Source organism: Pinus tabuliformis, chromosome 3_1 (assembly GCF_031772625.1).
Source record: "Pinus tabuliformis cultivar Carrire ecotype Pingquan chromosome 3_1, CPIR1, whole genome shotgun sequence".
NCBI classification, from domain to species: Eukaryota; Viridiplantae; Streptophyta; class Pinopsida; order Pinales; family Pinaceae; genus Pinus; species Pinus tabuliformis.
In genome coordinates this window covers 148,086,426-148,101,871 of record NC_142301.1, presented here as the reverse complement: position 1 = coordinate 148,101,871, position 15,446 = coordinate 148,086,426, and the positions used below count along the sequence as shown (strand labels likewise).

The 15,446-nt window shown below is 36.1% G+C and overlaps 1 protein-coding gene across 1 annotated transcript; it reads left to right on the top strand.

The window, feature by feature from the left end:
- The first annotated feature begins 9,063 nt into the window (after positions 1–9,063).
- Positions 9,064–9,897, top strand: LOC149186227 (uncharacterized). The gene has a single exon (XM_089409261.1). It carries the CDS (start codon positions 9,064–9,066, stop codon positions 9,895–9,897), a length of 834 nt encoding a protein of 277 aa, XP_089265387.1.
- Positions 9,898–15,446: the final 5,549 nt, after the last annotated feature.

Genomic DNA, 15,446 nt, shown 5'->3' with positions numbered 1-15,446 from the left:
TTCAATCATGTTAAAGCATGTAAGGGAGCTGCAATTAAGGAAAAGTTAGAAATGAACTTTCTCCAATATTATGCTGCTCCTAAGAAGCTTCTAACTTCTGTAGCAGATTTGGGTTTAGGCCAGTTTACGATGACTGTCACCTTAGAGGGATCTATCTTCAATTCACCACACCCTACTATATGTCCCAAATAATTCAAAGATTTTTTGCCAAATTCACATTTTGAGAGTTTAACATAAAGTTTTTCTCTTTTCAAAACATCTAGTGTTTGCTTAACATGCTTTAAGTATTCTTCCCATGTTTTGTTAAAGATCAGAATGTCAACCAGATACACAATAACAAAATCATCAAGAAAAGGTCTGAGTACATCATTCATTATTCTCATGAAAGTAGCAGGATCATTAGTTAAGCCAAAAGGTATAACCAACCACTCATACAATCCTTGCTTTGTTTTGAAAGCAATGTTCCATGCATCTTGTTCTGCAAATCTGACCTGATGGTATCCACTATGCAAGTCTAACTTGGAAAAATAAACAGCTTCTTTCAATTGATCTAACAGATCATCTATGCGAGGAAGGGGATAACGATTTTTTATTGTTATCTTATTTAGTGATTGGTAATCAAAGCACATTCTCCACGAGCCATCTTTCTTTCTCACCAAAACAATTGGTGACCCTCATGGTGATGTGCTAGGTCTAATGAACCCCTTCTCGAGCAACTCTTGCACTTGCTTCTTGATTTATGCATTCTCTAGAGCAGACAACCTATACATTCCAATGTTAGGCAATGGAGCATCTTGCTGCAAAATAATATCATGCACTATTTTCTTTTTCGGTGGCATACCTTTAGGTTCTTGAAATAAGATATCATACTTTGAAACAACTTTTTCTAAATCAGCTTGCTAATGTGCATCACAACCCTCAAATACATTGGTTTTATTAGGTTTCCTTTCCTCTACAACCATCAATAGAAATTGTTTGCATGAATTTATCATTCGTTTCATCTGCCTTGAGTTTATGAGAGTATAGTTATTCTTGAGCTTATGAGCTCTTACAAAGTATTCGATTCCATATTTAACGAGTAGATACTTATTCTCAGCTCTATAGAAAATATTTTTTCTGTCATATAAGTAAGGACTTCCTAAAACAATTCCACATATATCCAAAGGAATTATGTCTAACTCAACCTCATCTACAAATTCTGACCCAAAAGAAAACTTGAGTTTGCATTGTCTAGTCACTTGTAGTTGTGCTTTACATTTAACCATCCTAATGGATATGTTTTCTTGTGAGGTGTAGTCAGTAATCCCAACTTCTTTACAATTGCTTCAGAAATTAAATTTACTTGTGAGCAACTATCAAACAAAGTATCAATCTTTTGATGTTTGGAAATAACTCGAATATGGAAAAGCTCATGTATTTTTCTCTCATTTTCTTCATCAATATTAGATTGTGCAGAATTACTAGTAGATGCTTCAAAATTCTTACCATTTATTCCCGTGGCTGCAATGGTCGTTTCATCTCCTGATTTTGACTCCAAATCTTTCTGAATAGCTGCAGTAGTCTTCTTCTTCTTGCCCTCGAACTTCTTAGGTCTCAGCTCCGGATGCATAATCCAATAGTGCCCATCATCATGCCCATCCTTCTTACAATGAGTGCATGAAGACTTGCTTTTCTGTGTAGTATTGGCCTTCCTTTCTCTCCATTTCTGTTTTCTTTTCTCCTTATTCTTGCCTACAGTGGGTTGGGATGATCCCCCAACTTCTGGATTTCCATTCTTTACTCTAGCTTCTAGATGTGTAGCTTGAACAAATACCTCATCTATACTAGTGGGATTAAACATGAGGATAGTGTGCCTCATGTAGCTATGTAGACCACCAATGTACTTCAATAGAGTCTCAGGTGAGTATAATGAGATTCCTAGAATCAATGCTCTCTTCCTAAATTCTTGGGTGTACCCTTGTACACTTTTCCCTTTCAACTGTCGAAGAGTTTGCTAGCTCATCATGGCTTTTTGCATGTAAGCCAGTGGATACAACTGCTTTTTTATTGCAGAAACAAATTCACTCAAGGTAGAAATTGTCTTACCATGTCTCTTCATGTCAGCTTGGGTCCTGCCTTCCCACCAAACCAGGGCAGTGCCTATAAGGCATAGGCTTTCCAGCTGAATCTTTCTCTTGTCTGAATCAATACTTTGCACTCTGCAATAAACATCAATTTGTCTAATCCAATTGTCTAGCTTTTATGCATTCAACTCTCTATCATATATTGGTAAATCAAATTTAACATCTAGTTTAATCTAAGATGTCTTCCTTTTATGTTCAGGGCTATTAGGAGGTGTGAGAAAGCTTTCCTCTTTCCCTTTGCCTTTTGAGTGGCCATGGAGAAGAGACTCATCTTCTCCTTTATCTTGTTTGGAGCCTGATGAATCTTCATCCTTGTGTTTTCTAAAGTCCTTATACATTTCCTCTACCATGGACCTTATGGCTAGGAAACTATCTATGAATTGAGGGTCTGGCCCTACAGAACCTTCCTCCAACATTGTCTTCTGAGGATAGACTCTCCCAATTTTAGGATTTGTTTCGACCAACACTCCTTCTCCTAATTTGAGCTTTGATCTAGTTACCATTCAACAGCTAAATCCAGCACAAGCTTGCCTAACCTTAACAGCCTAGAGCTCTGATACCACTTGATCTGAAAATCACTCGTGAGTGATATCAATTAATTAATTGATGAAGGTATTACAGACTCATGTGCTAGTGTGTGTATATGTTTATCTTAGGCAATGGATCGATAAGATTGAAAAATAAAAAACACTGGAAAGTAGTAAGAGAAACATAGCGAGCAAAACAGAACACAACAAAATTTAATAAGGAGTTCACCCAATCCTCCTGGGCTACGTCTCCGGTCTAGATTTCAGTGGTGGCCTTCTTTTATTGTGTCTTTAAATAGAGTTTTTATAATGTGGAGCTCAATTTGAGTCTCCTGAAACAGATGATGCTTAGTAGGGTGGTTCTTGGATTCCCCAAGCCACTAGAGTACACAAGCTCCCCCTTACCAAGTCTCGACCCCAACTAGTCTTAATGGGATGAGTCCAATTTGGTATTCAGTTCCCAACAGATATCCTCTTAGGGATTGCTTGAACCTCTCAAGCCTTCTGTCTGCTCGATGCTACCTTAGCTCTGCAGGTTAGCTTGGCTCTCTGTTCTCTGCTTTTGTCTCACTATCTCCTTTTTCTATTATCCTTCTTCATGTTCCTTGTTTGTTCATGGCTTAAAGCCAATTTGTCTCATGACTGTTTGCTTCCTCTTCCGCCCCTTCAGATCGCCTGCTGCTATTCGCTTGGAATTCCCTGCCTCTGTGTCTTCGCCATTGTGTAACGTCTCACGGGGAGGTGGCCACTTGTCCTTTCATGAACTGCACCAGCTCTTCCTCAAATGGTTCGATATTTCAGTTACTCTATGTAATGATTCACCCACCAACTCAACAGTCAAGTCGGACTTCAACTTTTTATGTGTCGTAACTTATTTTCTCCCATCGAATCCAGTTTCCCATTGGGTGCAATCTCTACCATTAGATCTGGGGCCTCCAAATCCTACGGTTATTGCTCTTATCGCGTGGTTGACTTGCTCGAACATTAGCCCATGATGAGGGCGATTTTCTCTGTCATCCACCGGACACGCGTCATTCGCTGTATGGCATCGCTGGGTCTCCTTACAATTCTGCTTACCACCCAAAACGCCTCCAATATTCCACCAGTTTTGGAGCGCAAGACCTGCCTTTTAGTTTAGTGCTTTTCCCATGGTTTTTGACTTCCCTTGAGACCGAGCACTCAGGGCTATTCCATTTCGAGGGGTTTTTCCCAGCGATGCACGATTAGCATCAGAAATGGCCTCAGTTTTCTAATCTAGATCTCCCAATTGCTAGTTTGCGTCCTGCACAGTCTCCATGGGCCTCGATCAACGCGGTTTGACCGAGGTCCTCATTGTTCCTTGCTAGCTACAAACTACCACTGTCCAAAGGTCTTCCTGATAGCTCATTGTTCACAAGTTTTTGAAGTCTGTCATGATTTGATACAATCATAGAACTTTGATAATTTTCATGGATCCAATTTGAACCATCTACCCTTATATAAAAAGTAGAAGATCCACTAGAAATGATATTTTGAGAAAAACGTACAACTTGGAGAATGAAATTTACACGAGGCTTTGAAATTAATGAGATGTCCAATGATGACACCTTAGCTACATAGCCCAAGCATTGTCTCTCGCTTCAAAAATCAAAGACCCAACCTAATGGTTGATCAGATGTCAACGAGATCAGGTCCCAAATCCTTATGCTATTAAACACTGTAATGGAAAGCTGAGTATCTCCCGAAGCAGGTGAAATTCCACTCCTTATCTCAGTTTGGAAAGTTAGGGATGGCGAAGGAAAAATTCCACCTTGCAGACCAAAAGAAGTTGTATCGTCTAGCACCTTAACTCCCATCACCATCCACATCAAATAAGAATCTGGAGGGTGATAGCTAGATGTTATAACTCTTAAGCTTTTCGGAAGTATCACCTTTCTCATGCCCCAAGAGGCTTCCTTGACACACCTCATGAAGCCACATAATGCGTGGGAAGGGGAGTTAATGATTCTTCATGTTCTCCGTTCACCTCTATGTCACACCCATCGGGGAATTAAATATTAAATTTTAATATAAAGAAAGATTAAATAAAAAATATTAAAAGAAACTTATGTATTATATACAAAAGTCATTATGAAATTTATAATTGTATAAGTTAGTTAGGATAATTCTTTTAACAAAAATTTCAATTCAAGTTTTTTTTGGCTAACTTTTGTGAGTCCTGAGATGACTGCACCTGGCCTAAGACACACTAGCCCCTAAAATGACTAAATTTTTTCCCATAGAAATTTCAAATCAGTGGCCTTCACATCAGGGAATGCTTTAACAATACACCCCATAACCATCTATTATATGCCACGTAGGCTCAATTTAAGTTGTATTCGGATGTTTATAGAGCAATTTTGTGACACCAAATTTTATATTTTATATTAAATAGTTATATTTATGTATTTTTTTGTTTGTTAAAGGTTTCTATACATATTTGTTATGATAAATTTTATATATTAAGTCAAATAGATTTATTTTGAGTGGTTGACAGGAATAATTAAGATTATATCCACCTACTTTGATGTAATGGCTTCAAGTCTTGTTGAAAATAAATAATCCCTCAAAAACCCAAAACATGTATATTTCACAAATAAAATATAAAAACAATTTCCACATAAAAAAGGTTATAAATTATGTTAAATAATAAAGTACAACATATAATTTGATTTAGATATAATTTTGAAAAAAAAATCATCTCAAGTTCTTTAATTAATAATTATTTTAACTTACTCGATCAACATAGATTAATAAAAGGTTGCATAGAAATATTTATATATTAATCATAAAATTCTTAAATTTTATTTTTCTCAATTCATGAATAATAAGTTACAAATTTCAATCATATGGTTTACTAATATAGATTAAGTTTTATAAAAATCTAAAAAAGCACCATACAAAAATTATGGCCCTCTTTATAACAAAAAAAATATTGGTATACAAAAATTGTGGCACTTTAAAATTGAAATATTAACTAATCTCATTGGACCCAATTTTTTTCCTTGACATCAATTCTTAAATTTAAGTTACTCATATTTGTGCTTTTTGGATCTTCATACAACAATTTTAACATCTTAAAATGACTTCTTCCAAATGAATGTAGATAAATCAATATTAATCTAACTATGTTATATTAGTTATTATTAAAATTTAAATTTCACTTTATTATCGTAATCCACATTATATTTGTATAATAAGTCATTTTGAATAATTATTTTAAGAAAATTCTGAAATTGAGTTTTATTAAGATGTTTATTTGAGTTTTATTAAGATGTTTACACAGCAAGTTTACGACACCAAATTTCATATGCTAAATTTTAAATAGTTATATTTAAGTGCTTTTTAATTGGTTGAAGGTTTATTTTTTTTTTAAGAAAGAAAAGAAGAATTGTATTATAATGAGTCTGTATAATAGAGTCTTCATACAAAATATGAGGACATATGAAATATAATCCATATGATGAGTCTGAACAGAGCATATAGCCTAGACACATCTCCCCAGCACCAGCTCGGACCAAAAAACTGAGATAGTTGATGACATAAACAGATACAAACATATGCCAGGATAGATCTTGACGACATAAACAGATATAAACATATGCCAGGACAGATCTAAAGAGATAAGACAAAAGAAAGGCACAGATGAAGCCAAAAAAGGGAGATCAAAATCCCGGGATACAAAAGTCCTGAAGGATATAGGACTCCCTGCCAACAGAAATCTTTAAGGACCATGCACCAGTTTCTATAAAAAGCGCCTCCTTAGATAGGCAATCCGCTCTCAAATTCCAAACTTTGTAGATATGCTGGATTGTAGACCCCTGCAAACATCTCCAAAAAAACATAATTCGATCCATCCACACAGAGAAGTGAGGGCAGTGGACAAAACCTTACCATTTACATGATCCACCATTGTTCATATATATATTTGCTACGATAAAGTTTATATATTTAGTCAATCGAATTTATTTTGGGTTGTTTGGAGGAACAATTGAGATCATTCTCAGTTATTCTGACTTAATGATTTTATGTTGGGTTAAAAATGAATAATTTTTTAAAAATTTAAACATTTATATTTGATATAAGGAATATAAAAACATTTTTTATATAAAAAAATATATTAATATAATAAACTACAATATATAGTTAGATTTAGCTATACATATGTATAATTTTGAAAAAAATATAATCATATTATTCTTTGATTTAATAATTAACTTAAGCTCATCCATTCATAGATTAATGAGAGGTTGCATAGGAATATTTACATAATAGTCATGAAATCTTTTATAATTTAAAATTATTTTTTCCACAATTCATAAATATTAGGTTACAGGTTTCAATTATAAATCTGTTAAATAGATAATATGGATTAAGCTTTATAAAAATTCAAAAAAATATTTAAAAAATTGTGGTTTTTTGAAATAAAAATACTAATTAATGTGATTGAACTTAATTTTATTAAAAAAATTATGGAGGTGCTTTATTAAGGTATTCTTTGATGTGAAGTTAAGTTGAATTTAATTTTATTAAGAAAGGCCTACAGAGCTTTGGATAGACGATGCACTCTTTGATGTGAAGTCAAGTTCAATTCCCTGCCTAGATCAAGGTGATATATTGGATATGAAGATGATGTAGTCCCACCCAAAACTTACAAAAAAAAATAAAAATTATTAAAAAATAAATAAAAATAGTTTACAAAAATAATGACCCTGTAAAATGATGTTTGTGGTTTTTGGATCTTTATACATTAGTAATTTTAATATCTTAAAATGATTTCTCCCAAATTAATATAGATAAATCAGTATCAACCTAACTAGGTTATATTTATATAAAAAAAATTATCTTATTTATAATCAAAATTTAAATTTCACTTATCATTGTAATCTAAGCTATATTTTGATAATACATTTGATAACGTTGAAAAATCATTTAATAATACATATCTTAAAATTCTACACCACTGCAGTAGTATTAATATGTGATTTGTCAAAATTATCAAATGCATTATCAAAATATGGTTTAGATTATAAGTGAATTTTTTTTACGTTTACTGCATTTCTTATTCTATTATTTTATCTCATATATATAATAATAATATTAATAATAAATTATAGGATAAAATAGTAAGAAATCAATATTACTAAACATAAAAAAAATGCTATTACCTACATGGAACTGTAAGGTTAAATTACAAGTTTGAGTTGTGACATGAGTTTATGATTTATGATTTATAGATTTGGTTAATAGCTATCACATTGGCCAAACCTCGAAAAAAGTAAGGTTCACCAAAATGAGACTAACCTTATGACTTATTAACCATCATAGGTTTATCTTAAATATGGATCTATCATGAGGGGAGGACCCAATTTTTTTATGTGCAATTTCTTTTATGACCTTGCATTATTCAAATGTTTTGTATATTTAAGTAATCTTTTTAATTCTTTTATTTTAACCGACATGAACAAAATTTCAACTTTGATGACAAATAGACATCCTTACACATCAATTTAAACTGTAAAGTGAGCCTCTCAACTCAATTACCTTCACCTCAAGTGATCTGTAAAACCTAAAAAAAAATACAAAAAAAAGCGATCTTTAAAACCTAAAAAGAAAAAAAAAGAGTATTACAAAGAAAAGTTCTTTCTAACTCCATGGAAATATAAGCCAATCAAGTCGCACTCTCGCTCAAACTGCAATTGAATTTGAATTTTTACCAAGTCAATAGGTTCAAAACTAAACGTTTTGGTTAGGGGAGAGGATTCCTTCAAACTAAACGAATCAGCGTATTATTTGAAACTATCTCAGCCATACTACCTTTGACGTGGTCCACACTGGAGACTCGGTTTTACATTCACACTAGCCAATCTCGAAGATCCTCTTTTGCTGTTCAATACTTCAATGAATTTGTCTTCCCTTGTAACTTGAAAGATCATTCCAGTGAATTTTATAATGTACTCTTTTGTCTTCGTTAGCCAGCGTAGAGTTGAGCAGTCTACGGCGACCATTGAAGATCTAAATGCATAAATATCATGATCCCGTCAGAGAGATATTTGGCAGATATCTCTATATGCATTTCTCCTCTTGCAACTTCTTAGGAGAATATCCATTTGTTGTGTTAAAGAGTTTGGTTGGAAGTAGGAGCCCTCTCGATTCGCTTTGCTGGAAGCCATCTCATCATTTTTGCGGACAAGACCCCATTGTGCTTTTAGTTATGAAGGCCATGAGGACTACCAGGAATCCAATATGGTTCAATAATATTGGGGGCAGTTTTTTGGGTTGTGTTTTGCACAATTAGTCCAGGTTCGATTCTCAGTCGCATTTTCTGGATCGACTTTACTGTATAAAATCGCCAAAGCAACGCGTACCAAGAATTCCGACCCAAAAAGAAAAGAATGGTAGGTGAAGTACCCCCTTGCTTCTCCGGCGAGAGTAAAGGCAATAGCTCGGAGAATCTGGTGTCATCGACCTACGAGACAAAATGTGGGGGCAGAGGCCACAATGTTATAAGCGTTACCTGGGACAAGAATGTGATGGTTCGGGGGCTGTGCATCGCTATTGGAGAATCACCGGCGAATAGATCCGTCTGTAAAGTGGAGATGAAACCCTGGAAATTCTGGAAAAAGCAGGGATCATGGAAGCGTTCCGATATTATCGATGGAAATAGAGTCAAAGTATTCTGGAACTTGGAATCTGTGAAGTTCTTGTCAGGGCCTGAGCCTGAACGAGGGTATTACGTTGCAGTTGTGTGCAACGAGAAGATGGTTTTATTATTGGGCGATATGGAAGAGGAGGCATACATCGAGACCAAGTCCAGGAGCTCTCCTGACGCACTTCTGGTGTCGAGAGAGGAACACGTCCTCGGCAAGGAAAGTTTTGCTACGATGGCTCGGTTTGGTGATGGGAAGCGGTCACATGAAGTATTGATTGAGTGCCAAACCAAACGAGCCGGCGATCCGGCGCTTGTTATCAGCGTTGATAGGGAGGTGGCTGTGGAAGTGAAGCATTTGCTGTGGAAATTCAGGGGCAATGGTACCATCTATGTAGGAGGAGTTCCTTTTCAAATCTTATGGGATGCGCATGACTGGCTGTTCAATCCTGATCTCGGACATCATGCCTTGTTCGTTGTTAAGTCCATGATGCAGCCAGGCGAGTCCCTCAGTTCCAAAGACTTGAACGACTATGACATTCTTTCGGATTTCTGTCTCGTGATTAACGCATGGAAGTAGTGTACCAGGATAAGTACACATTATTTTGATACAAGCTGAATAGAGGCTTTCGATTTTGATGACCTTAAGGTGATAATTGCTGACACAAGCAAGAAATAGGAACCGAATGAACATTCAGTTTCTAAATAAAAAAATATACATTCCCGCCATTGCCGGCCTTGCTGACATATGTTTTAATATCGTTTAAAATTTCCTTGCGCTTCTCCATTCAATACCGTGCTATGCGAAGTGGATGCTAAATTCTTACAACAAAATGTTTGTGTTTAACTTTACCATGATTACATTATTATAATGTTGATGTTGGTATAGATAGTGATATTAAAATTAAACTACCACAAAGACATTAATGAAATGGTGGTTGAAACAAGTCAATAAGTGTTGTTACTATAATTGTTGTTATTGATTGAAAAGTGTATGACAATTAAAAAATGATGTACACAAGTGTATTTTAATCACTTTATTATTGTGGTTGTGCTAGTTGGCAATCTACACGAGTGGGGAGGATTAGTAGGTGTTGACGGTGCTACACCCGTCAACATTCAGGGGATATCCCGGATATGAAGTCCTAACTAGACCTCACATCATTTGGTGTAGGAGTCTCATCCGGTATGATGGCCCAATTGCCATTATCTTAAAGGTTTGTCTTAACTCTTACTTGTTAGCACATGAGAGTGGTATTTTTTTGTCTTCGAACAACGAGGTTCACGTGCCTAGTGAGTGCTTAGTGTTATTTGTGTCAAAGGTCTTTCACCACAGAGGGAGAGGGTGAAAGTGAGCCTCAAGTCGAAAGGGAATAGTCGTAAGTCTATCATAGACACACAACACAACAGGACATGCGCAATTTTTGGCGGAGTAGTCCACACAGATGCGGCAGTCACAAACATACAGTGAATGGTTAGCACGTACAACACCCAACAGAGTAGTCCACATTGTTTGATTCTAGCTTCTTCCATAGATTGTTTGTTTGTGGATAGACCCACTCTCTTGGGCTAGAGGAATTGTTTGTGTCCACACTTAGAATTTACCTGCACCACAAATTGGTGACTCTGTTGGGGAGAAAATCCTTTTGTTTGTTTTTTTGTAATTTCATGGTTTTTGTGTGAACTTTTCTAGTATCACCACTTCCCTTTAGTGTTCATTTCTTTACCTATTTTACTGCTCTATGTTTCAAATTTACAGTGGTAGGCCTGGTTTTTACCTTTGGAAATTTTATTTTTTTCTTTCAATCCTTAATCAATGCATTTATGTTTCCAACAGTTAAGCTGATCAGTGCGATTTTCTCAAAAACAATCGTGTTGACCCCCTTCTGGCGCCTGTTGTCAATTGGGTAGTCGCGCTGATTCCTGTAGGTGAAGATTAGGGTTTCCCCTAGATCACGACCAGTGTGTCTTTCCCTCTCCTATTTGATGTGTTAATTCTGGCCCTATCTAAAGTTCTTTTTATTTTTTCTTTGAATACCTCAATCAGCACTAGTTGTAGCCTGGCCAATCATGTCGATCAACCCATCAGTGCTAGTTGTAGTTTGGTCAGTCGTGCCGGTCATACTGATCGGTGCGAGTTGTCAGTTAGGAAATCGCTCTGGTCTCTGAATTAAGAAAAAGTAATAATTTCTCCCATTCCAATGCTAGTGTGTCTTGACCCTCAGACTCTCTTCTCTCTCCCAGAAGTGACTAGAATGATTTGTTTGCTGGTTTTGATTGATTGATTGGCTTGAAGTTTCATTGCTTGATTTTTTTTATTTTATTGGATGGTTTCTATGACCCAAGGCCATCTAGTTCAATTACCGTTCATTTGTTTGTTTACCCATTATGTCAAGTTTCTCATTTGCTATTTCATATAATCCATCTTTCAGTCGCAAGATCTTCACTGCTTCATTTTCAATTGAATGAGTGAAAGAGTCTCGTTTGTTCTCTTATTTCGAGTGCCTTTTTTCTCATTCCGAGCATAGATTGCATTGTTGGTTTGTCAATTGAAGCATTTATGTGTTTTGTTTTTTTGATTCAGTGAAGAAGTTGCTTTTAGTTTCACTTATCATGCTTTGGTATTGGTTGATTCTTTTTTGTTCAGAATTGTGAAAATTTTCATTAAAGTGCTTTATGTGAAAGATTCATTTTTTTTTATTTTATGAAAATAAGAACATCATTCTAGTGTACTTAAGTGAAAATATTGCATTAGTAGCGTCATTGAGAAGCTAGAACTGCATCATCATAAGCATTGGAAATGAAATGAAACTTATTTTGTTGTTAAGGGAAGATTAAGTGTATTTAGGACATCTATTAGTGAAAGTTTTCATTCTTTGATTGTTGCATTGATTGTGTGATCTCTATCCCTCAATTAGTGTTAAATTTCAAGAAAGATCTCTTTTCTCATATATCTACATGTAGGAGTTTTGTCAGATGATAGCGGTAAGGCCTTGTAATTGAAACCTAATTCAATATCAACTGTTAAATTCTATTGAATTAACCTAAGGAAACATTGAAACTTAATGCTTACATTTATAGGTCTAGGCTAAGGACGTGTTCTGGCATTTTCAAACCTAGCAGTTATCATTCGCTTCGACACTAGACAACACTAGTACGGACTTGTGCTCCCCATACCATCACGTATATAAAGATAGACCCCATTAGGTTATAATCCTTTATCCATAGGAAGCCGAGTCTGCTGCCTTGTAAACGTGATACACCAAACACAACATTTGGGGAGATTGCCTGCCCGTACTTCTCGGTTTGTTGTGAGGTATTCTGCAGTTCACAGTTAGCTAGTAATCCCTTTGACCTAGATCATCATGAGTAGTCATTTGATCTTTTTTTTTTTTAATCTAGGATAATCGGTAACTGGTGAGAGTTATCCTGAACAGGCCCAGGATCAAATCCAACTGGCTGCCACTATAAACCTAGGCTAGGTGCAACAACCTGCAAGCCGCACACAATAGCAATTAACTTATGCCTCAACAAGAGCCGAGACGTCCACTCTGGGGTCGCCTACTCTTCTAGCCAAGACACAACAGGCCATATACTCAATGAGATTTGAACCTCCATCTCGTGGGTTTCACCCAGCGAAACTTACCGTTAAACCCCATATCACTGTATGTCATTTGATCTTTTTGACTAATTAAACTTAAAATATCATTTGGGCACTTGTACTTTCGAGCTCATTTCAAATCGAAAGTGATAAGGTCATCTTTCCTTCTTTCTTGACTCTTAAAACATGAAAGAGCACCAATTAGTTTATGCATCTTAAAGAATTGTTTCCCCTGATCTCATAACATCCTTGTTAGTCTTTTCTACACCAAATCATGAGTATTCATTCAAGTACATTTTAAAGCCTTGAAATTTATCTCTCTTTTCATGTTATTTGAGACGAGGTCATCGTGGCTGAACCATTTGGTTCACCTAGTTCCTCTTCCTCTCCTCTGTTTGAAAGATTGTTTGAGGAGCCATTTCCTGAATTACTATAGTCACTTGAGGACCAAGGCGTTGAACTCGGAATTGTTCTAGGCATTAAACCTTTGTCATCTCATCCTCCACCTCCCTCAGATACTAGGTCACGTTTTGATATTGGCCCATAATCTCCGGACAATCTTGTCCAGACACCTGAGAGTTCACCGATTACTGGAGGTCAGCTTGGACTCGTTGTTTATCCTTCAAATCCTTGTTCAATCCTGTTGTGATATCACTGTAGCATCCGTACAGTCTGTACGATCAGCCGGGAATTCCTTTACAATTATTCCCTCGAACATTTTTGGTCATTCATCGTCACTTGTTTCCACCTATGGAATCTGAAGGTGAAATTCCACTCTCTTCTCTGGGTCACTCGGAGGTCTCCACTCCACACACTTTCAAAGAGGAAGAATATCCTTTTCTGTTGAAAATAGAAACAAGAAATGATAAAAATAGAATCCAGAATATTCAAATTTTAATTTTTCCTTGAATTAAATTGTGAATTAAAATCGAATTTAGTCTCACGAGCTGCTTAGAAATAATTAATTAATTCATTATGAATTAATTAGTTGGAGAAATTCAAGTTAGAAGTCTTTCTGAAGTCATGCAAGAGTTATCCCTTAAATTAAGGATATTATCCCTTAATTAAGGAGATAAGATTGAGTTATATTTAAGTTGTAATTAGTTAGCTCAGTTTACTGAGTTAAGTCAGTTAAATTAGTTCCAAATTGTTTGAGGAACTAATTGTGAGTTATTAGTCAGTTGATGCATGCATGCACTCAACCAGTGTACTCCAGATAACTGAAGATTTCCTCATCACAAACTCATGCATGTCTATTTTGAGAAAGACCCAGTTGAGCTAAATGTAAAGGATAGTGTATTATCAGTTGCATGTGTTTTCCTATAAAGGAAACTCATGCATGAAGTCAAGGTAAGGGTCCTTGAGGATTGCGTAGTTCTGACAGTGTGTTAGAGCAATGTGTGAGAGCAGTGCTCCACTTGGTAACATGAGATCATCCCAGAGGAATGACGTAAGGAAATAGGAGCTTGGAGCGTAGAGGAGAAGGCTTGTGAGAAGCCAGGTTTGCCTAGGAGCATCCAGGAGGATAGTACTGAGAGCTGGCTAGCTGTTGAGAGCTAAGGCTTTGTATAATTTTGATGTATTTCCACCTTGTATGATAATATAGATAGTGGGGTTTTTAGCTGAGGCTTTCCCCAAAGTATTTTCATGTGTTTGGCTCATTGATTCTTGTTCTGGTTATATGTGTTCAAATTGATCTTGCTCAATCTTTAAGCTTCCGCAAATTGATAGTAGAAGTAGATTATAATATTTTACCTTTCTTATATTGCATTATCGGGTTAATCTACAGTCAGATTTTATACATGGTCTTAGAGTGAGATTTGTAGAGAATTTTCAGAATTTCTACATGGTATTCGAGTAAGGTTTATCGTAGCCTAGTTTATCGGAGCTGTGAATAGTACACGAAGAAGAGAATTCAAAGTTTGAAATTCAGGGTTGCAGGGGCAAATTGAGTTCTTATCATACGTCAAGGTTGGCCAATGGCATTCTATGGCTTGAGACTCGAGTATGCCTTGGAAGGAAGCTCGAATTACATAGCATGGAAATATTACATGGAGGCTATATTAGAAGACAACGGCTTGAAGGATTTCATTGATTAAGAAACCCCAAAGCTAGGTTCAACTAATGCACAAGAGTTGGCTGAGTGGAAGAAGTGTGTGGCGAGTGTGAGACGGATCATCCTTGAGGGAGTTCGAGACCATATTGTCTCGAGTCTCCATGGGAAGGATACTCCATATTCAATGTGGAAGACATTGAAGGACCTCTACAAGAACAACAACGACCAGAGGAAATTGGTGCTCAAGGATAAGCTTTGAAGAATCAAGATGGAGAATGACAATACTATTTCCACATACCTAAACAAGCTCAACACTTCGATAGATGAGCTTGGTAGTGTGGGAATAACTACTGTGGATGATGATATAGTGAGCCTCGCTCTCCTTGGCCTTCTAAAGAGTTGGAATAGCTACCAGGACTCTATGAATGGAAGGGAGAAACTGCCGGATTGGGAACGACTGTGGTTGGATCTC

Bases quoted from the DNA above. Each gene is read 5' to 3' on its own strand.
- LOC149186227 (XM_089409261.1), top strand. From the start codon at position 9,064: ATGGTAGGTGAAGTACCCCCTTGCTTCTCCGGCGAGAGTAAAGGCAAT.